General features: G+C 45.4%; 1 protein-coding gene across 4 annotated transcripts in view; it reads right to left on the bottom strand.

Moving 5' to 3' along the window:
* ATE1 (arginyltransferase 1) overlaps nucleotides 1-22,227 on the bottom strand; it is an 89,187-nt gene that overhangs the window by 65,084 nt on the left and 1,876 nt on the right. For all 4 annotated transcript variants that reach the window (XM_085888925.1, XM_085888936.1, XM_085888917.1 and 1 more), the window contains exons 2-4: nucleotides 17,525-17,588; nucleotides 11,201-11,263; nucleotides 4,899-4,999 (exon numbers count right to left, since the gene is read on the bottom strand). In XM_085888925.1, the coding sequence (XP_085745051.1) occupies nucleotides 4,899-4,999; nucleotides 11,201-11,263; nucleotides 17,525-17,588 (228 nt within the window). The remainder of the gene's footprint in view (nucleotides 1-4,898; nucleotides 5,000-11,200; nucleotides 11,264-17,524; nucleotides 17,589-22,227) is intronic.

Below are 22,227 nucleotides of genomic sequence, written 5' to 3'. Positions count from 1 at the left end.
AGCGACTCCAAACTCCGTCCTTCCAGCCCCATCTCTCCCCTCCGACTGTTCCGATGCGCCTTCCTCTCTCCCGTCTCCGACTGCCTCTGGCGATTCGACTTTGCCCTTTTTATAGCCCGGCGGGGGGGGGGGGGGGGAAGCCGCTCTCGCTTTCTTCACCCGAGGCTGGCGCCACTTTAACGTCTGCCCTTTCACCCCTGGTGGGAAACCCCATTCTTACGTCACAGGGTGATTTCGGGGAAGACGTCTTTTTTATCCGAATATGCAAATCAGCCGCTTCGCGGCTGTTTTGCACATGGACGGTGTGATGTTGCTTTACTGTTGTGCCGCTGGTTCGCAACAAACAGCATTTTGTGGCTGTCGAGGAGGAGGTGATGGTTTTATGATGTTCGTTTGAAGATGGCGTTCCTGTTGTTCGGGGATGATCGGGTTTTTGTAGATGTTGTTAAAATAAAAGATAGGAAAGAATAACACTACCTCAAAGATTCACAGCCCAGCACACGAACAATTCCCTTTACACATCGGTGGGGATTCCAACCTAAAACACGTACTTATCGAAATAACTGATCTCTGGGGAACCTGAATGGTCTTTTATGAATTTCCACAACCATAACAATATATTGGCACAACTATGAAAGACAAATTTATCTGTCCTATTACACGGCCTCATAGCTTCAGGACTCTTACGCATTGACTTATACAAGTTACTATGTCAACTCTAGAGTCCAGACTAGTCCGATAAATCTGTCGTCCGTCCAACTAGTCCGATAAATCTGACGTGCTGCAGCTTTCTTTTATTATTTTCTTTTCTTCATTGTTTTCTACTGGCGCTACATGACGACAGTAGGAATAAAATAAATAAAAATGCAACAGAACGTCAGATTTATCGGACTACTCAAGACAATTGTGTCGCAAGGTGTGTTCTGCACACAAGTTTTCATCGTATCCGGACAGCGAGATTGCTTCGTTTTATGCGCGGAGAGATACGGCCGATGACATGCGCTGGCCTTGCTTGTGATTCATTCGCCACAGAGAAACATGTCCGCTCCGCTGGTCACGTCACCTCACTAAAATATTTCTGATATCGAGCAGTATGCAAGTCGAATTTACATTATGGAATTACGAATAGGATTTAGTCTAACCAGTTGTTATTGCCAAGTCTTCCTTCGATGTCCTCCCGATCATCATGAACTCCGGGAATTTCATTGCCAGTTTCCTCTGCTTGCCCTGCTTCAGGCTCGAACTGGTAAGGCCGTATTCCATTTCCAGCTGCCTGAACTTCACCTCCCACGACTACGTTATCCGACAATTCTCCATCTGATTCAGACCAAAATCCTTCATTTCTCTCACACTCACTGTTGCTACCAGACAAATCAAAGTCCATGTCAGCCATTATTCAAAACCAGATGTTTGATTTTTTTAAAGCACGAATTAACGAAGCGATTGAGTCAACCAATCAAATGTGGAAACACACAGGAAGCCAATACAATCACGTAGACCACCAACCAGAGTAATTTACGTGCAGCCTTTGTTGTTCTGGAGATGATGTCATGTGGGTTACGCCTCTTTCAGTGGATTTCGGCAGAATTTTTAGGGGCGTTCCCGAAGAGGTTTGTTTTTTTAATTTTACATTTTACAGAACGAGTATTGTGAAAAAACATTGTCAGATCAGAAATCACGATGAAAAACTCCTATAGGACATATATACAGTATATATATATATATATATATATATATATATATATATATATATATATATATATATATATATATATATATATATATATATATATATATATATATATATATATTGTTGTGGTTACCAAATTCGCAAACCACCATTCAGGTCCCTTAGGTGAGATATCTCCGTAAGTATATGTGTAGTTAGGCCCAAACCCGTTGTCTAGTGGGAATACATGTCATTTATGCGTGCTGCGACTCTTCAGGATAGCCGTTTTTCTTTTACTATCTTTATTTTGGACCAACCGCCATTGTTACCACCACCAACCACAACATCAACCACCCACCGCGGCGCCGCTTCACGTCACACCTCGCAACCGTCGCATCGCCACCGTTCTTGCGCCGCTTGTGGGTACCGGTGTTGGACTCGTGCAGGGCGCGCGCCGAACAGCGTGTACAAAACCACGGATTTTCAGCTCCAAAAACGGATCAAAAACGACACACGCCCACTTTTGTTCCGTCCAATCGGTGAGCGAGGGGCGATTTGGCCCCGCCTCCAGGGCGTTGGAGGGCGGTCGCTATATGCAAATTTATGGATCAAAAAGCATTCACGCCCACTTTTTCTCGGGCCAATGGGGAGCGAGGTGAAAGGTCGAAGGCAGGGGGTCAAAGATGAGAGAGCGAAGCCACGGGGCTTATATAAGCGACCGCGTTCGTCAGTAGAGGAGAGTTAAGACTTCGCAGTCGGTGGAGTTGGGAAGAAGAAGCAAGAAGGAGTTGGTCGTCGTCGTGTGCGTTGGAGTCGGAGCGAAGGGGACGGAGCTGTGGAGAGGCGGCGAGGGCAGACGAGGGGGTGCTCGCATCGTGCCGGGAGCTGCACACCAGGGAGGCCGACGGCGCGACCTGGTCGAGGTGGAGACGCTCGTCGCGGGACTCGAGGCAGAGTAGAAATCCTCCTTTCCCCCGAGCATCAGCAACCCCCTCCTGTTTCCCCCCCGCGCTGAGATAGTGCGACCAAGGGGGCCCCTTTCCCACCCCCTACCAGACACTGTCCGCGAGGCCCGCGGAGTTGAGGCACCATCGCCGCTCCGCGTCTCATCACCAGACGGGTAGGCCCGACTCGGTCTCGGCCTCAGGCCTGCCTCATCCTTGAGGGTTCTCTGTTCTTTTTCTTGGTTTTGGATATGTGTTGTCGGCGCCGTCTGTGAAGTAAAATTGTATAAGTGTTGCCGTGTGCTCGCGAAATCGGTATTAGATCTGCATTGTCGCATTTGCTTTTTGTGTAAAATTGCATTGTGTTTCTTTTCCTTTTCTATGTGCTTTTGGTGGAATTGAATATGTGTGCTTTCCGTTCATCGCGAATAAATGTGCTTTGTGTTGAACTGTTTCCCGCTTCGCTTCGTCATTTCTTTCATTGAATCCTCATCTTGCTTCACGTAAAGGGTTGGTAGTGGGCTGAATACGCCCGATAATTAATCGAACCGTCGAGGCCGACGATAACACCGCTCGGTTATCCCGATAGTACGGAACGGGTCGCTTAAGTGGCCCGTGTCCGAAGTCGACCTGCGGCGAGGTGCGATCGCCCGGTCTACCCTCCGTGTGGGTACTTAGGTAGGTCGAATTTGGCGAGCAACCCTATCCCACGCGGGGGCTGATTGGCTCGATCGCGGTGAGACCGAAAGGTCCACCCGTGACTGGTTCCCGGCGTTAGTCCGAGAGGGTCACGACTGGATTGTCCGTCCGGTGGGCGACGTGCCGCGATTCGAGTGACGTGGCCGTCAGCACGCCGGCGGGCGCGAATCCGTAACAATATATACTGTATATACAATTTCAGTACTTTTGAGTGTCATGGGACCTTTAAAGCCACCATTGCACAGATTATTGAACTTCTTCATCAGGCCTGGATGTCCGTAAATTCAGCCGAATTAAGAGGTCTGCACAAAGTTTAGTTATTTGATGCGAACAGTACAATAAGGGGGGGGGGGAGAGTTGGCTGGTGTTGGCTAAATGGTTAGGATGGTGGGCTTGGGATCCCAGGATCCTGGGTTCAAATCCCACTCAGCTGTTGAATTAATACCAGGTGGGTTGACTCTGCCTGTCAACCTTCCGAGGTCTGCAAAATGAGTGCCAGTTTGTTGGTATCCTGTGTTGGAGTGGCGACCCGTCTAGGATTGTGCCCAATCGCCAAGGAGACTGCTTAGGCAGCACCAACACTCTGCACAGAGTATGGTCCCATTGGATGGATGGGGGAGGGGGGTGTTTGAATCATGATCTCAAATCCAAAGTTCTTAGGCTGCTTGAGTCCAGTCTCCCAACATGTAGCCAGTGCAGTGTCGCATGGTAGTTACACCATATGTGGCTGCGCCGATAACTCTGCCCTGCATACAGCTAGCGTGTGGGTGCTCTGGAGATTAAAAACGCGAGAAGATAGTAGATAATGAGGAAAGAGGAGCCGAATGGTTCCATCAGAGAGCAGTAGGTAGTTTGAGTTGAACAATGGCAAAAGTAGGAAGACAGTGAAATTAAAGCTATGAGCAAGCATACACAGGCAGTTGTTGCAGTTCAAAGTGTGATAGAGCGAAGAATGGAAAGGAAGAAAGGAAGAAGCAGGTGCGAGCCGGCACGAGCCTTCTCGTGGATTTGCATGATCACAGGAAACTGCAACTCCCACTGGTGAGCAAGCCAACTTACTCACACGTAAACCAAATTCTTTCATACCATTGACCCCAAATACCAAATCAAGAAAGATGTGACAGTAGGGATTGGAAGGAGAAAAAGTTAAAAAGCAGAAAAATTTCTAATAATTGCGCATCAGCATGTCCTGTATTCCAAAAAAAATAAAATAAAAATCATCTCCATCCAAAGAAAAACAACCTCTCAACAGCCACAAGTGATTTTGCCATCATGTCAGCAAAGAGGGAGGAAAAAAAACATTTACATAAATTTATATTTGACAAATTTTGAGAAACACAACTGGAAATTGGGCAAGTAGTGGGAGTTTGGCATGAATTAATCAGCACCACATAGTCTTCCACACAATGCATACCCACATTTAGTACCCTTCTGATTTTTCTGCATCTCAAGTCTTAAAATTTCTGCAGACCATTATGTCAAGGCATTTGTAGACTGTCTGCGCAAAGGTTCGAATTTTTTCAACCTTTGAACAGTGCATATATGAATTTGCTACTTCCTCAGGAATGATTAACAAGAAAAGGTACCTGTCAATCCTTTTGTAACATCTCCTTTGGCAAGGAATTTGGACATCTTTTTCAGAACTTTTTTGTGTGTTTTATTTGGCAGGAAATCCAGAGCATGGCATCTGAAAAGAAACACACCCGAGTTCAACAAATATACCTTCCATTTGAGACACCATCCAACCAAATCTCACATTCAAAGACATTTCCCTAGAAACTGGCTGCTCCACCAAGTAAACTTTGAGGAGAATTCACAGGAAAGACCCAACAAATAAAACATACAAGTTCGAATCAATGTCCGAGTATTTACATAAAATCTCAGCGAACATTGCAAAATAAATTCGACATCAGATAGATGATGGAACAAATCAGCAATCTTGGTCATTTATAAGACACCTGAAAAAAAAGGAAAGAAATAAAGTCAAAGATGTGAAAGAAATTAAAGGGGAACCCAAATACTCAACCCACCCCAATGCTACTCTATCCCTTGATACCCGACAAAATAGTTATATGAAGTGTCTTTGTCCGATTTCCGGTTTATAAAGTAGGTAAATTTGCGATTAAAAGTCGAAATATTTTTCTTCAGACGAGCTGTGGCGTCACAAATGGAAGTATACCACCAGTTCTATACTGTGTATGGGTTACATGATTAAACTTCACTCAAATGGGGAATCATTTTCGATTTTCCACAAATATGCCGAGTCGATGTGTCCTTGTGTAGTAATACAAACCGAGATGGTTTCATGCTACACCAATTGCCAAAACACCCTAAGTTTGCCGGAAAATGGACGAGGTTTGGCCGAAATACCCGAGCGTGGATCGGGCCTCCAAAATGAACTCACTTTTGTGCTCGGAACATATTACAGAGAACTGTTATGAAACAGCAGCGAGAGCTCGATGTTGTGTTTATCCACGACAATTGAGAGAAGATGCCATCCCCATGATTAAGTGGAAGAAACAGCCATCGCTCAAAACTGTAAGACCATCTCCACCCAGCTTCCAGCATATTGCATGGACAATTTGAGCAGTGCAACAAACACCTGTTGCCATTGCCTGGCAGTTACCACAATCCCCCATCCACTGGGGAGGGACATTGACATCTCACGGCCATGACGGTGGGACACGGCACAGACACAAATGTCATTTGGGAAAAGTATGAAATGGGACTATCCCGTAACCTACAAGACACCTGGCCAGCCTGAGATGGTGGGGTAAAGCATTCATCACCCATTTTGTCCACAGTGTCCAAATTTGCCTGGGTGGTCGCTGTCCGTGCTGTCAGGCGATGATGGGTATTTCTGCTCGAGTAATATATAAACCGATTTATAAATTAATACAAAATCCCTCCCTTATAAACCGTCGATTAAGTGGAAAATCAAACCCTACCGAGCTGAAGTGATCATGTGATGGCGTTTTCATCTTCACAAACACTTCCGCCTTTTTCCTCTGAATCGCTCGCACAAAGCTCAAAACGATACGGCTCCACAATTCCCCCGAAAGCATTTCAATCACCAATTTTGTCGCTAATAGTTTCTTCAAAATCCCAATGATCACTTTCAACATTCTGAGAACCATCAGAGCTACTAATGGCGGTGGAATCGGCATGTGAATCCGAGCTCGACATGCACCGTTTCTCGATGCAAAGCCACCATTCAGATAAATATGGCATTGGGGTGTGACATCATTGGCGAAATCTAAAATCGACACTGGTGCTTTTTTCGATACTTTGTGATTGGTAAAAAAAATCCTATTTTTCCCCCCTTCAAATTAGACCGTGATTAATGATTGTCAATGGTTTTCAGAAATAAATAAAAACAAAATAAAATTGCCTTTGGGTCCCCTTTAATCAAAAAATATCAGCCTAACATAATAATACAACAAGCCGGAAGGCGACGGATCCGCTAGGATCGATGCGCTGGATACTATGCTTTTCATTCTGACTGATCCACCGACGAAGATTCATTGCCAAGACGTATTGGTTCACATACAATTGTTCCTCTGCCTGGCAAGATTTTTCCTATTGCGTATTTTGCCAACTGGCACTCCTCATAAAAATGACGGTAAATAGACACCCTATTTTTGAAGGACTACCATTTGAAAAATAAAACCTAAATCAAAAATCGGCTCGAGTAAAATTTTCTAAATATCTCGAAGTGTTTAATTCCGAAGTCTCGTTTCTCCACAATCAAAACTGTAGGACAAGTATTGAAAATAGTGAACGCAGTTTTTCGGCCGCAACATAGCAACGGGTGGTTGCTTAGCAACGAAACTCAAACACGCACACTCCCAGCGCATATGGCACCTGTTCGCCAAGTTTCTTCGAAATCGGTTTGCTGGTTTGTGCTGTGGAGCCTCGCGTTGCAGACAGACACACACACACACACACACACACACACACACACACACACACACACACACACACACACACACACACACACACACACACACACACACACACACGGAAAACCCGATAAACTCTCAATGCTCTTGTTTGACCACCTCCTGAGCCACGCATTATTTTAATAAGCCACGCCCACTTTGTTTAAGCCACGCCCACTTTGCATACGCCACGCCCACTTTGCGTAAACCACGCCCACTTTGCGTAAACCACGCCCCACTTTGCGTAAGCCACGCCCCACTTTGCGTAAGCCACGCCCCACTTTGCGTAAGCCACGCCCCACTTTGCATAGGCCACGCCCGCTTTCCTACGCCACTCCCACTTTTCATCAACCACGTCCACTTTCCCAAAGCCCGCCCATTTTCCTAAGCCCCTCATAAAAAAACTACAACGGGCACTCGTAGAGCGCATACCTTCGCCGCAGCCACTAGTTTGAACATGGCATGAGAGTGAAATGAGGAACTAAAATTCCACTAAATCTGCTCGGGAATTTCGCAAATTTAAAGTCCATGATCCAGATTTTGTGAAAGGATTTTGTTATTAGAACTATTACGATTATGACAATTTTAGGTGATTCGTTGTCCCGAGTGCCGAACTCTGGAGCATGTAGGGTCGGATTCGGTCGAATGTCACTGACCACGCAGACAGGACCTGGATCAAGTAGATCATGTTTTCAAATCCGAGCGAGGACAAAAATGTCATTTTAATTGGCGTCTAATTAAACAAGAAAGTAAAACTCCTTTTACTAAACCATGAGCGAAGCTATGTGCATATCAAACTATACCAAGTCTCCTTAATGAAAATTTGTTGTATTTTACTTAGTAACTAAGTTTGGTAGGGCGCTTATGGCCCTTGTTGCATCAACAGACACAGTTTAGAGACAGAGATATATTCTAGTTATTACCTTTGTATTAAGTTGTCCACAACGCATCTCAATACAAATATGCATTTCGTGACCCCCATGACCGTTGACCCACAACCGCTACCTAGGGTGACAATAGTACTATACCTTGTGTCATTTCAGAAGATGGGGAATTGAACACTGAACAATTTGGAGTTAATTTGATGTAAATCGGAAACATATTAACCGTTTTCATCATGAAAAAACGATGTTGACCTTTTTGTGACCTTGACCTTTGATCCGATCGCTCCCAAAATCTAATGGATTTGTCCTTTCATGATGCCAAACAAATCCAAAACAATTAAAGCCTCTCTGCGTTTTGTTTTTTTGCGTTAAGTTGTCCACAACGCTTTCCGATATAAATGTGAATTTGTGTGACCCCCTTGACCTTTGACCCCCAACCGCTGCCTTGGGTGACAAAAGTACTACACCATGTGTCATATTAGAGGATGGGGAATTTAATTTTGAACATTTTGGAGTTAATTTGCTGTAAATCAAAACAAAATTGACAATTTAATCGCGAAAAAACGATTTTGACCTTTTTGTGACCTTGACCTTAACCTTTGATCCGATCGCTCCCAAAATCTAATCAATTTGTCCTCTCGTGATGCCAAACACATCCACAAAATTTCATGACAATCTGCGAAGTGGTTTTTGTGTAATGTTGTCCACAACGCTTCTCAATCAAAAACTCCATTTTGGTGACCCCCTTGACCTTTGACTTCCACAGACTAACTAGGGTTGCAAACACTATATTATACGCTATATCAGTGGATCGGGATTTGAATACTGAACATTTTGGACTTAAGTTGATGTAAATCGGAACAAAATTGACACTTTAATCGCAAAAAAACGATTTTGACCTTTTTGTGACCTTGACCTTGACCTTGACCTTTGATCCGATCGCTCCCAAAATCTAATCGATTTGTCCTCTCATGATGTCAACCAAGTCCACAAAATTTCATGACAATCTGCTAAGTGGTTTTTGCGTAATGTCCACGACGCTGCCCAATGAAAAATGCTTTGTGGTGACCCCCTTGACCTTTGACCCCCAACCGCTACCTAGGGTAATTACGCCACACTTTCATGTGGCATAGCCTAGAATGTAGAATTGAGTAATGAACATTTTGGTGTTGGTTATATCTCATTCGGATAAAAATTGACCGCGTTATGACGAAAAAACGATTCTGACCTTTTCGTGACCGTGACCTTGACCTTTAATCCAATTGCTCCCAAAAGCTTCGCCTGGCGTCCTTGTTACTTCGCCTGGCGTCCCAGTTACTACTGCACATCATCTCTGAAAATTTCATGCAAATCGGTCCAGCAGTTTTTGCGCAATGTTGTCCGCACACATATTTACCAATAAATAAATACACAGGGGTCAATACAATACCTTCGTCAAACGAAGTTTGCGAAGGTAATGACGGTAAATAGGCGCCCTATTTTTTAAAGACTACCATTTGAAAAATAAAACCTAAATCAAAAATTGGCTCAAGTAAAATTTTCTAAATATCTCGAAGTGTTTAATTCCGAAGTCTCGTTTTTCCACATTCAAAACTGTAGGACAGGTATTGAAGATAGTGAACGCGGTTTTTCGGCCGCTGCATACCAACAGGTGGTTGCTTAGCAATGAAACTCAAACACGCACATTCTCACCCCATATAGCACCTGTTCGCCAAGTTTCTTCGAAATCGGTTTGCTGGTTTGTGCTGTGGAGCCTCGCGTTGCAGACACACACACACAAACACACAAAACCCGACAATAAGGGATATCTAGCGAATCCAACAATACCCTCAGTACTTTGTTGGTATTTTAAAAATAAAATCAAAGTAAACTGGTTCATACTTGCAGTCACACATTTACGTATAAACCATCTATGAGTGAAAATTAGTATCTGATGCATTATTAAAATGTACAAGATATTTTAAGCACAAACCAATTCTCTTTTTGAGTCTTAGTTTGGGCAATAAAACTGATTGACTAACCAATTATGTGTGACATACTGACGTGTACATACCTGACCAAGAGGTCATGTCACAAACGGTATTTGTACAGGGGTTGGCGTCAGCAATCCTGGGTCCTATACAGTCCCAGCCCCACTTGTGAAGGGGTGAGGGGGCAAGGACAGGAACCTTATACAAGCTTTAGTTAAATAATAATTCACAAGTCTCCTCTGGACTGTAAGGTAGGGAGCCGGCAATTCCCTCCTTTCGGACTACCCCAACCCCAGACACATCCGGGAGAATCGCCAACGCCCGTCTGATCTCTCAAATGCCAAACTCCTTACGGGAGAATCAATTCATCCTCGTCACACACACACTCTGTCCACCAAATTTCATCCGAATCCGTCCACAACTTTTTGAGATATCCTGCACACAAACAGACAAACAAACAAACAAACAGAAAGACAGACAGACAAAGGTGAAACATAACCACCTTCCACCTTCGGTGGCAGAGGTAACCAGAAGGGCACAAGGTAGAGTGCATCCCTCTGCCAGGCTGATTAGTTTATGTTTTGTATCCCAGTGATGGGCCAGATATGGATTCGGACCTGAACGAAAATCTAATCGGTTTGTTCCCGTCACTTAACCAACTCATCTCCCAAGTTTCGTCCGAATCCATCCACTACTTTTTCAGATGTCATGCTATATATCTGTTTTAGCCCAATCACTCAGTGGTGAAGAAGAATCACTTAAAAATTCCAGTATCTAGATCTTCACCAAAAATCTAATCAATTTGTCCTTCTCACACACGCAACATGTCCACCAAATTTCATCCACAACTGTTTGAGGTATCCTGCACACAGACAGACAAACAAACAAACAGAGATGAAAACATAACCTCCCTCCACTTTCAGTGGCAGAGGTAACAATGCTACATTAACTAAACAGGTACAGAATGCATAAACAGACAGTATATGCCAATAAATGATTTGAACCTTAGTACCCAGCACCATGAGCCATGGTCCTCTGGGAACAATAACCCGAACCCAGAAGCTTATGAAAAGAGGACAATGGACTGACTGACCTGATGGTATACTGAGGGCAGCAAGTTTGGTGCATTGTTGGCTTGTACACGTATTTTCCACTCCTGGAAAATTACACACAAATTTGCACTGCATTTAAAAAAAACAATAGAAAATGCATGCACAGCACAACTTTCTTTTTCATTGTAGTACTTTTACATAATTGTGAAATTCTAAATTTGTGCTTTTCAGAAAAACTCATAATGCCAATAAAGGGCTTCTGCTGGGGTTCACTATTGCTGCCAAAATAATGTAACAAAGATACCTAAGGGAAGGAATAATTAAATTCAATTAGCTGGCCATCTCCAAATGTGCATGAAGTTGAGCTCTCCGACAATTACTCCAATAAACATCACCAGATGATAGTGTTTAGATAGTACCACCTCTTTCCCTATTAAATGTGAAATATTTTCGACAACCCCATCCCCTTTGGAAGTGTTCACTCCATTGGGGAGTTGTTTTTGTTGAACGGACTCATTCCGCGTGACACTATGTGCGGGGACATCACGTGGCCGGTCACAAATGCATTGGCTGAACTCGTGCGCGTTTTGGCCAATCTGAGCATCTCCGGGCAGTGCTCAGCATGACCGCTCCGAGGTGAAGGTTACATTTTAAACTTTTGTCAGATTTAACTAAAACAACAAAACACACATTTACATTTGTACTTAATTTACATTATACCCAACATTGTCTTGAATGTCAATTTGTAATTTTATTTTCAAAAACGACAACCGCCGTGATAAAATAAAATAAAATAAAAATCAATGACACCGCCGTCTACTGTCTCGCCATGGCTTACAAACATCGGCTTAGTCCATCCCTTTCATCCATCGCCTCCCTCCATCCTGTCCCCCCATCCCGTCCTTCCATCCTCTCCACCCCGTCCTTCCATCCTCTCCATAAAAAAAATCAATGACACCGCCGTCTACCGTCTCGCCATGGCTTACAAACATCGGCTTAGTCCATCCCTTTCATCCATCGCGTCCCTCCATCCTCTCCATCCTGTCCCTCCATCCCGTCCTTCCATCCTCTCCATCCTGTCCTTCCATCCTCTCCATCCCGTCCTTCCATCCTCTCCATCCCGTCCTTCCATCCTCTCCATCCCGTCCTTCCATCCTCTCCATCCCGTCCTTCCATCCTCTCCATCCCGTCCTTCCATCCTCTCCATCCCGTCCTTCCATCCTCTCCATCCCGTCCCTCCATCCTCTCCATCCCGTCCCTCCATCCTCTCCATCCCGTCCTTCCCGTCCTTCCATCCTCTCCATCCCGTCCTTCCATCCCGTCCTTCCATCCTCTCCATCCCGTCCTTCCATCCTCTCCATCCCGTCCTTCCATCCTCTCCATCCCGTCCTTCCATCCTCTCCATCCCGTCCTTCCATCCTCTCCATCCCGTCCTTCCATCCTCTCCATCCCGTCCTTCCATCCTATCCCTCCATTCAACCATTGATAAGAAATGGCAGGATTGGCACCACACAACACTGTGGTGCGCAACACAGGCAGGTGGTCGATCAATGTATTTTTGATTGTTGGGCAGAGGGATAGTACAGAGGGGCAGTGCGGGTACTTTTGCCGTGTATTGCCATGGTTTATTATAGATTGTATATATTGTATTAATCACCGCATTATTATTATAGTATTGCCTGCTAAATTATAAGTGATAAATTAATTGGAATTATACATAATAACTGGCTCTCTTTCTAAACTCTAAATTCCTTCCACACAAGGTGTGGGCAGGTGCCTCTGCTAGTATAAAATATAAGTTAAATCAGTCCAACCCAGAAACCCCAAAAAAGTCTTTTTAAAAAAACAATGAGCAATATCACTATCAAATACCAATGGCAATAAAATCAAATCAATGCAGCAAAGTTACTGTTCACAAAAATATTTTCCTCCACATTCATCATCAAGCCAACCGCAATAATTCCACATCAATCACCAACTTCATTAATCCCTTCCAGCGTTTATCATTTATTAAGTTTGTCTGAATGGATAAATGCCAGAGGCCATGAACACATAATTAGGTCCAGATAAAATAAAAGAACATGAAAATGGATTAACGCAGAAATAATTCAGCAACCAAGTTAGCACCATGCAATCAATCCATTGATGGGGAATAGCTCCACGTCGTCCTGATGATGATGCCTGCAGTCTGGATGCGGACCGTGGTCCACCTTTTGACCCTTGGTCTAATCCCTCTTTTGCAGTTTTGAAGCTTTCGATATATTAATTAATGTCATGGAGCATCGTTTGTAAGCTTTTCAGTATCTCTGAATCAAGACCTGGGATTATTCCTCGTCTCAGCTGTGGTTCTTTCTCATAATCACCAGAAAAGTAAATTTGTGCAAACTGGGCTTATTCATCCATCAGAGGCTTCCCATAAGATGACAAACCTGACCCTGAATGCTAAACGTAAGATTATAAGCATATGCTAGCTTGATTTGATTTATTTGCAACCCATTGATGTCATTTGGAATGATGGCTTTATCAGTAGCGTTGTTTTCAATGCATCTGATATTTGCAAGAAATTGTTTGTAATCTCCACTTACTCCTCATTCAAGAAGTCTTTTTCATGTGGTTGTGGCAAATGAGGTAGCGGCACTTTTCCGTTGTAACGGTACGTCTGTTTTCCACTTGACGGCGTTACAATTGTTGCAAATAGTTTGGGAAAGGTGGATGAGCATCTGTGTAGTGCAAAGCTTTCTTGTTAGCACTTGTGTTTGTACAATCAATCCTTTGTTTGTCTGTGTTTGTTTGTTGTCTCTTTTCACATTTCTTCTCAGTCTCGAGACGGCGAGGAGTGCAATGTCTGTTTCTTTAATGTATGCTTTCTTTGTTTGCTTGGATGGAGATGTATATCTGCCAAGTAAACTTATTTTCTTTCGCAGCATTATTTCAATTATTGCACTGAACAAACATCTGAAGTAATTTCAAACAGAGCAGCATGGCAATTCTCATGTGTGAAGTGAAGCACATATATTGTGCTGCACACTTCATATGTACGTACAAACATGATCAGCATCTCAAATGGTGAACACATAAACACACGATCATCATGCGCATGGAGTAATGCCAATTTATATGTAGTACATGTACACACACAATCATGATCATCGTGGGTATAGAGTTGTGGACATTTGTAGTCGATACAGTTTAGCAACAGCACTAGTTGATGGAAGCTTAAAAAAAAAAATTGCCAATGTGGAAGATGCATTGACTGTGATAGCGATCAACAAACTTTGCAGGCATTTGCTTATATCCTACAATTTGTCCATATTAAAATTTCTCAATACAATTTTGCAGATGAATTATTCAACAGAGTAGACAGTGATAGGACCAGGGGCCATAGCTTGAGAGTAAAGAAGAGGAGAGTTAAGATGGTAGCAAAGCAGGGGACTTTTACTCAGAGAGTAGTTAATGCACGGAATCTATATATTAATACTGAAGGACCAATTTTGTGCTCCTCCTAGCGGTCGCGTCACGTTTTTCGGTACTGTGACCTGGACTGAAAGAAACATGGTACTTGTCAGAGTGCATCGCACATAGTGGCAATTGTCAAACTTCAACTGTGAAGCAGAATAAACACTTTTAGTTTTACATTAGTTTACATGGCGACGAGTGACGTCACCGCTGAGAGGCGTCAGGACGTCATGACATCATCGGTCATTCACTGACGTCACAACGTCTGTCGTCGACAGACCGTAACCGCTGAGAGGTGTAATTCCACTCCTCGAAAATAGCGTCTGCAATGTAAAACCCTCTTCTGCACATGCTGACTACCTCAGAATGTGAATTTCACACAAAAAATGCAACAAGAAACATTGTATCTTCCATAATTATATTAATACTGAAGGACCAATTTTGTGCTCCTCCTAGCGGTCGCGTCACGTTTTTCTCGGTACTGTGACCTGGACTGAAAGAGACTTCGTACCTGTGAGAGTGCATCGCACATAGTGGCAAGAGTCAACTTTCAACTCTGAAGCAGAATAAACACTTTTCGTTGAGACGGGGGCGAGGAGTGAAGAGGCGGGGGCGGTGGATGAAGAAACGGGGGCAGGGAGTGAAGAGGGGGGGGGGGGGGAGGAGGAGGCGGAGGGGGGGGGTGAAGGGGGGGGGGGGGGGGATGAAGAGGCGGGGGCAAGGTAAGCAAATTTTTGAGCGGGGGTAAGCAAATTGAAAGTGGGACATGGGGGGGAAATGAGGCGGGGGATGAGTGGGCGGGGGCTGGGGTGAATTAGGCAGGGTTGAGTGTGAGGGGGTGGACAGTGGGCAGAAAGGGGCCGAGGCCCAGCTGCAAGTGGGGCGGGGAACCAAGAGATGGGGGACGGGGAGTGAAGAGGCGGTGGCGGGGCTGGGTAATTAAATTTTTGGGCGGGGGTAAGCAAATTGAAGGCGGGGGGTGGGAGGCGGGGGGGAATACGGCAGGGGCGGGGGATGAGTCGGAGGGGGCAAGCACGCCCTGTCCAGTCCATGTCCCTCGAGTGTGGGTGAGCTGGTGAGGGTGGTTGAATGTACGGAATCCGTCTGTGACGGGGTTTCGGCTTGTGGTGAAAAAATAGATAAGTTTAAATTGGAATTAGATAGGTACCTGAAGTTATGGAGATAGAGGGGTATCGGGATGTTGATAAGCCTTTTAGGTAGTTTGAGCATTGATGGGTGATCGTGTGCATGTGTACAGAGTGCTGTTGGTAGGGGTCTTGTCAAGGGGGGTTGTGTAGTTGATGTGTTTTTAACCAAGCCCGTGCCCCCTCCCTGGGGGGGGGGGGAAGAAAATGGAAATATTGGCTGCTCTTAGAGCACCCTTATTCTGGACATTTCTATCTGTCTGTCTGTCCGCGAAACTTTGGTCAAGCCAAGGGGCTAAACCACTCGACCAATCCCAATGAAATTTGGTAGGTAGGACCAATATTTCTGGGAATCGTGTGCTCTCGAATGTGGGACCCCAGGCCCGAGCAACGGCCCTTTAAAGTGGTCAAAAAAAATCGAAAAAAAAAATCGAAAAATCGAAGCTTAGAGTTCTGTACACAATCTATCTATCTCGCTCCTTTCATGCCAATTTGCAGCCCGAACAAAAATATTTGTAGGAGGAGATAGGTTTGGGCGAGTACATGTCGAACATTTCAGAAACGGTTAATTGCGAATATCTCTCAGAGAAAGAGTCTGATTTTGATGAAACTTGGGTGAAATGTGTACAATGTGGCTAGCATGTACACAAAAATGAATGGTTGCTATACAAACCTCCGTTGCTTAGCAACAGCTAAAATACTTTATCATACATCGTACACTTATTGTGGACTGTACAAAAAAAAATCAATACCTCCGAAACTGGACCTCTGAGGGACCTGTTTTTTTGTGCCCAAAGAGAATGTCTTACAGCATCATATAAAAAAATAAAATCTTTAGCGAATAGATAAATGGAATTACCAGGGCTGCCATTTGTTAGAGTCTCTTTGGAAACATGCCTGAAATTTCACAAGGTGGGTTTCTGGGCGCAAACTAAGAGGGCTGTGATAATCATATTTATTGTGCTAAATTGATGGATAGCATGTACATGAATATCGGCGAGTCGCGTCGGCCAGCTTTCCATCTAGAGCGAGCAGCCATATTGCCTACCGGCTTGTGTATGTGTGTATGTATATATATATATATATATATATATATATATATATATATATATATATATATATATATATATATATATATATATATATATATATATATATATCAAATATACTACAAAAAAGCAAACAAAAAAAAAAATACAAAAACTACAAAAAAAACTACAAGAACTACAAAAAAAAATTTATATATATTTTTCTGTCATTAAAAACATTTTTTTTTGCATTTTCTTCCTTGGATCTTGTGTAGATGGGTTGGTGTGGTGTTCGTGCAGGCATGATGGGCTGAACGGCCTGCACGTGTGTTGGATTGCCTCGTTTCCTTGATGTTGACCTCATGTGTTCAATATGAAGGGTGTGTATTACATTTGGCAAAGACTGGAGATGGGAAACGGCCCAGTTCAAGCTACCATTATGACTATGCCTCAAGAAGATGTCGATATACTGCCATCCTGCACACAGCCTTATTTTCATCTCAACCATGAAATAAATCAGCGTAAATTTGAGCAGATAGATGTTTTATATTCAAAGACAAACTCACTTACCCCCATTAAAATACTCATGCACAATTATTTGTAAGTTTGTGTACAATTCAAATTTTTTGTGCAACATTTCCTTCTCAAAAACATGACAAGAAAAAGAGTATGCGCGCACAATCAAAAAAAATAAAAATAAAAAAAACATACAGGTGACCTCTTGGCCAAACCATACCTCCGCCAGCCACGGTCAATCAAATCCTGGTAATCTTCCACAGACATAAAGTGTGCCCACATGCCTGCAATAAAGAACATACACCCAACCATTATCTGTTTAACCAAAAATGAGAGAAGGCGGTTCACACTCCATCATAATAAATGACATGAGATCAAGGAGGTTGGAGTTATCCATTTTTAGTTTCTTTACACATTTTAAAGCTCATGGAGAATCTGAAAGACAAATCAATCAGAGACACAGAGATATACGAGTGTATATATATATATATATATATATATATATATATATATATATATATATATATATATATATATATATATATATATATATATATATATATATATATATATATATATATTGTTGCGGATTCGCGCCCGCCGGCGTGCGGACGGCCACATAACTCGAATCGCGGCACGTCGCCCACCGGACGGACAATCCCGTCGTGACCCTCTCGGACTAACGCCGGGAACTAGTCACGGGTGGGCCTTTCGGCCTCACCACGATCGTGCCAATCGGCCCCCCGCGTGGGATAGGGTTGCTCGCCAAATTCGACCTACCTAAGTACCCACACTGAGGGTAGACCGGGCGATCGCACCTCGCCGCAGGTCGACTTCGGACACGGGCCACTTTAAGCGACCCGTTCCGTACTATCGGGATAACCGAGCGGTGTTATCGTCAACCCCGACGGTTCGATTAATTATCGGGCATTTTAGCCCACGACCAACCCTTTACGTGAAGTAAGATGGAGATTCAATAGAGGAAAAGACGAAGCGAAACGGGGAAAACAGTTCAACATAAAGCACATTTATTTCGCGATGGCACACGGATAGCACACATATACAATTATACACCAAAAGCAAATGTAAAAGACGAAACACCACAATAATGCACAAAAAGCAAATGTAAAAGTGAAACACAATGCAGATCTACCACCGACTACCGAGCACGTGGCAACACTTATACAGTTTTACTTCACAGACGGCGCTGACAACACATATACTCAAAGCAAAAGAAAAAGGGACCACCCTCAACGATGAGGGGGCAGACGGGCCTGGGGCCGAGACCGCGTCGAGCCTACCCGTCTGGTGATGAGCCGCAAAATGGCGGTGGCGCCCCGACTCCGCGGGCCTCGCGGACAGTGTCTGGAATGGGGTGGGAAACGGGGCCCCCTTCTCGCACTATCTCAGCGCGGGGGGAAACAGGAGGGGGTTGTTGATGCTCGGGGGGATGAGGATATCTCGCTGGCTGGGGTCCCGCGACGAGCGTCTCCACCACGACCTCGGTCGCGTTATCGGCCTCCCCTCTCCGCAGCTCCCCGACTCTGACACGAGCGCCCCTCGACTGCCTTCGCCGCCGCCGCCACCTCTCCAACTCTCCCACTCTCCACAGCTCCGTCCAACTGCTTTCTCCGACTCTTCTCTTCTCCACTCTCCTTGACTGACTCTTTCCAACTCCACTCCCGGCGAGCGAACGCGGTCCTTTATAGCCCCCGGGGCCTCGCTCCTTCACCTTCGACCCTTTACCTCTGGCTGGCTCCCCATTGGACAGAAGAAAAGTGGGCGTGAATGCTTTTTGATCCGCGAATCTGCATATAGCGATTATACTCCGACGCACCTGGAGGCGGGGCCAAATCGCCCCACGCTCGCCGATAGGACGGAACAGAAGTGGGCGTGAGTCGTTTTTGATCCGATTGCTTCGGAAAGGCTGGTGTTTTTGCACCCGCTGCTCGGTGCGCGCCCTGCACGAGTCCAGGATCGGCGCCCACAAGCGGCGCGGGAATGGCGGTGATGCGATGGTTGCGAGAGCGAGATGTGACGGCAAGGGTCGTGGCTGTTGTTGTGAAGCGGCGTTGCGGTTGGTGGTTGTTGTGTGATGGCTGTTGAGACGTGGTTGGTGGTGGTTGTGATGGTAGTAATGGCGGCTGGTCCAAAATAAAGATAGTAAAAGAAAAACGGCTATCTAGAGGGGTCGCAGCCCGAATGAATGACATTTATTCCCTCTAAACAACGGGTTTGGGCCTAACTACACATATACTTACAGAGATATCTCACCTAAGGGACCTGAATGGTGGTTTGCGAATTTCGTCAACCACAACAATATATATAGTAGACTAGGCGTAAGTCGGCAGCGTGTAACTCGTCACTTCGCCCAAGTCGGCAGCGTCAAAAAGTCCCGAATTTATCTCATGTTAAATCCCTTTGAATAAAGGGTCATCCCTCTCTAAGTCGTCACTTCGTCTAAGTCGTCAGATGTTGTCCGTTCCCGCGTAATGGAAACTCAAGTAAATTACCACGCCTAACTCGTCACACGGAACTGCTGCCTCGTGAGAAGCCCGATTTCATGGAATCGTGATGCTCGCTCATTGGTGTACACCGCCAGTGAAGGGCTATTTATAACTGCGTACAAACGTTGATCGCACTGCAGGCAGGACAATGGCGACTATGCGTAAGCTTACAACTAAAACCTAGCAAGAAAAATACGACATTATCCAGTTTTGCGAGGCAAACCCACTGATGAAGAAAACAGCCATAGCTGAGAAGTTGGACATCAAACGGCAGACATTGAACGATATTTTGAAGAATAAGGGCAAGATATTTGGACAAGTGGAGAAGTTCGCGAGGCCGGTGGTCAGTGTGAAACGCGTGAAATGTGTCTCCTTTGGAGATGTCGATGACGCACTCATCATCTGGTTTCGGCAAATGTCGGCTCCGCCAAATATTCGGTTGGATGGTGAAATGTTGCTGCTGAAGGCACGTAAATTCGCTGCGGACCTCGGGCATGATGATGCCGAGACCTTGCCGATGCACTGGTTCGACAGACTCAAAGTGAGGGGGGGAAATCGGCAAGGTCAAGAAGTGCGGCGAATCAGGCAGCGTGGATTCGGCAGTGGTGCACGACTGGAAGGATGGCAAATTGAAAGACATCTTGGAAAGGTATCAGCCTCGGGACGTGTACAATGCCGCTGAGAGTGAGCTTTTCTGGCAGATGCTGCCAGAAAAGTCTCTGGGGTTTGTTGGTCAATCCCATCATGGTGATCAGCAGGTGAAGATCCGTGTGACGTTGCTGGTTGGAGCGAACATGGATGGCACCTCACACATACGTGTCCAAGCCATGCGCGACTTCATCCTTCACCCCACAGTCATCATGAATGTTCGCATACGCGTAAGTAGTCACATTTCTAAGTCCCGATGGTGACTACTTACACCTAGTCTACTGTATATATAGATATAGATATGTGTATATATATATATATATATATATATATATATATATATATATATATATATATATATATATATATATATATATTGTTACGGCTGTGGAAATTTGCAATACACCAGAAAGGTCCTCAGGTTAGATATATCGATAAGTTCATGTGTAGTTAGTCCACACCCGTTGTTTAGAGGGAGTATGTGTGATTCATCCGGGCTGCGACGCTTTGAGTTAGCCATTTTTCTTTCTCTATCGTTATTTTGGACCAATTATCCCCCAACAACCACACCACCTGTCAACACCGAACGTCGTGCTGTCCAGGGCCCGTTTGGTGATTCTTGCCGAACGCGTCAAGTCACGAGTGCACATGGATCCTTTCGGGGGAGAAGAAGCGGATCAGGAAGGCTTCACGCCCCTTTTCTTCCATCCAATGACTGAGCATCGGGTGGCATGGCCCGCCTCCGAACCCGCTGTGAATGCGTTCCTTTTAGGAGAGGAAATCGGATCAGGGGAGGCTCACGCCCCTTTTTCTCCGTCCAATGCACGAGTGTCGGGCGGTGTGGCCCCGCCCCCAAGCGCGATGCATGTGGACTCCTTTTCGGAGGGAATTCGGATCAGGAGAGGCTCACGCCCCTTTTTGCCCGACCAATGGCTGAACGTCGGGTGGCGTGGCCCCGCCTCCAAGCGCGGTTTGAACTGCGAATCTGCATACAAGCTCCTCCCCCGGTCTATAAAGACGCAAGCGCAACGCAGCTCGGGTGTGCAGAAAGGGGTGCAGAAAGTGGCGCTAGTCGGAAGTCGTGGAGCCTGAGTTGTGTGTTTGTCTGAGTCGTGTGTTTGCGGGGATCGGACGACGAAGGGGACGGAGCTCGGAGTGGAGGTCGAGGGACGAGTCGCGGAGTGGAGCAGGGACGCAGAAGAGGACTCAGGGGCGAGAGCTCGCCGGAGTCGGTGCGGTCCCGAGACCCCGCAAGCAGGACGGAGCATCCGCCATTCCCCTCTCCCGACCCCGAGCATCAACAATTCCCCCCCCCCATCCGCGCTGAGATAGCACCGGTAACCACGTCCATTCCCCAACCCAACCGTGGTGCCGACCAACACGTGCCTGCGCAACGCACGCCAAAGGAGCTCACCGACCATACCTGGGGCACGGAGTCAGGCGCGTTACGCGGACATTGCGGCTAGCCCGCCATCGCGCCACGAGGGCGCGGGTAAGACCCCTTCGTTCTCGTGGACCTGGCCGATCACCCAGGTCCTATGTTCATTTGGTCCACGGACCTGTCTGCCTCCTTGCCTGTAAGGGTGACTTGTGTTTTCTTTGCTTTTGGTGTAAATGTGTGTGTGTGGCACCAGTCTATCAAGTAAACCCGTAAAAGTGCTTGTCAAACTGTTTCCAGTTTCGTTGCGTCCTTTCCTCTGGTTGACATTTCCATCTTGCATCATGTAAGGGATTGGTAGTGGGTGCAGACACCCAATAAATAATCTGA

Source organism: Eptatretus burgeri, chromosome 1 (assembly GCF_056783735.1).
Source record: "Eptatretus burgeri isolate ZD-2024b chromosome 1, Ebu_testis_v1, whole genome shotgun sequence".
Taxonomy (NCBI): Eukaryota; Metazoa; Chordata; class Myxini; order Myxiniformes; family Myxinidae; genus Eptatretus; species Eptatretus burgeri.
Note: the sequence above shows the minus strand (reverse complement) of the source record. Positions and strands in the feature narration are given on the sequence as shown.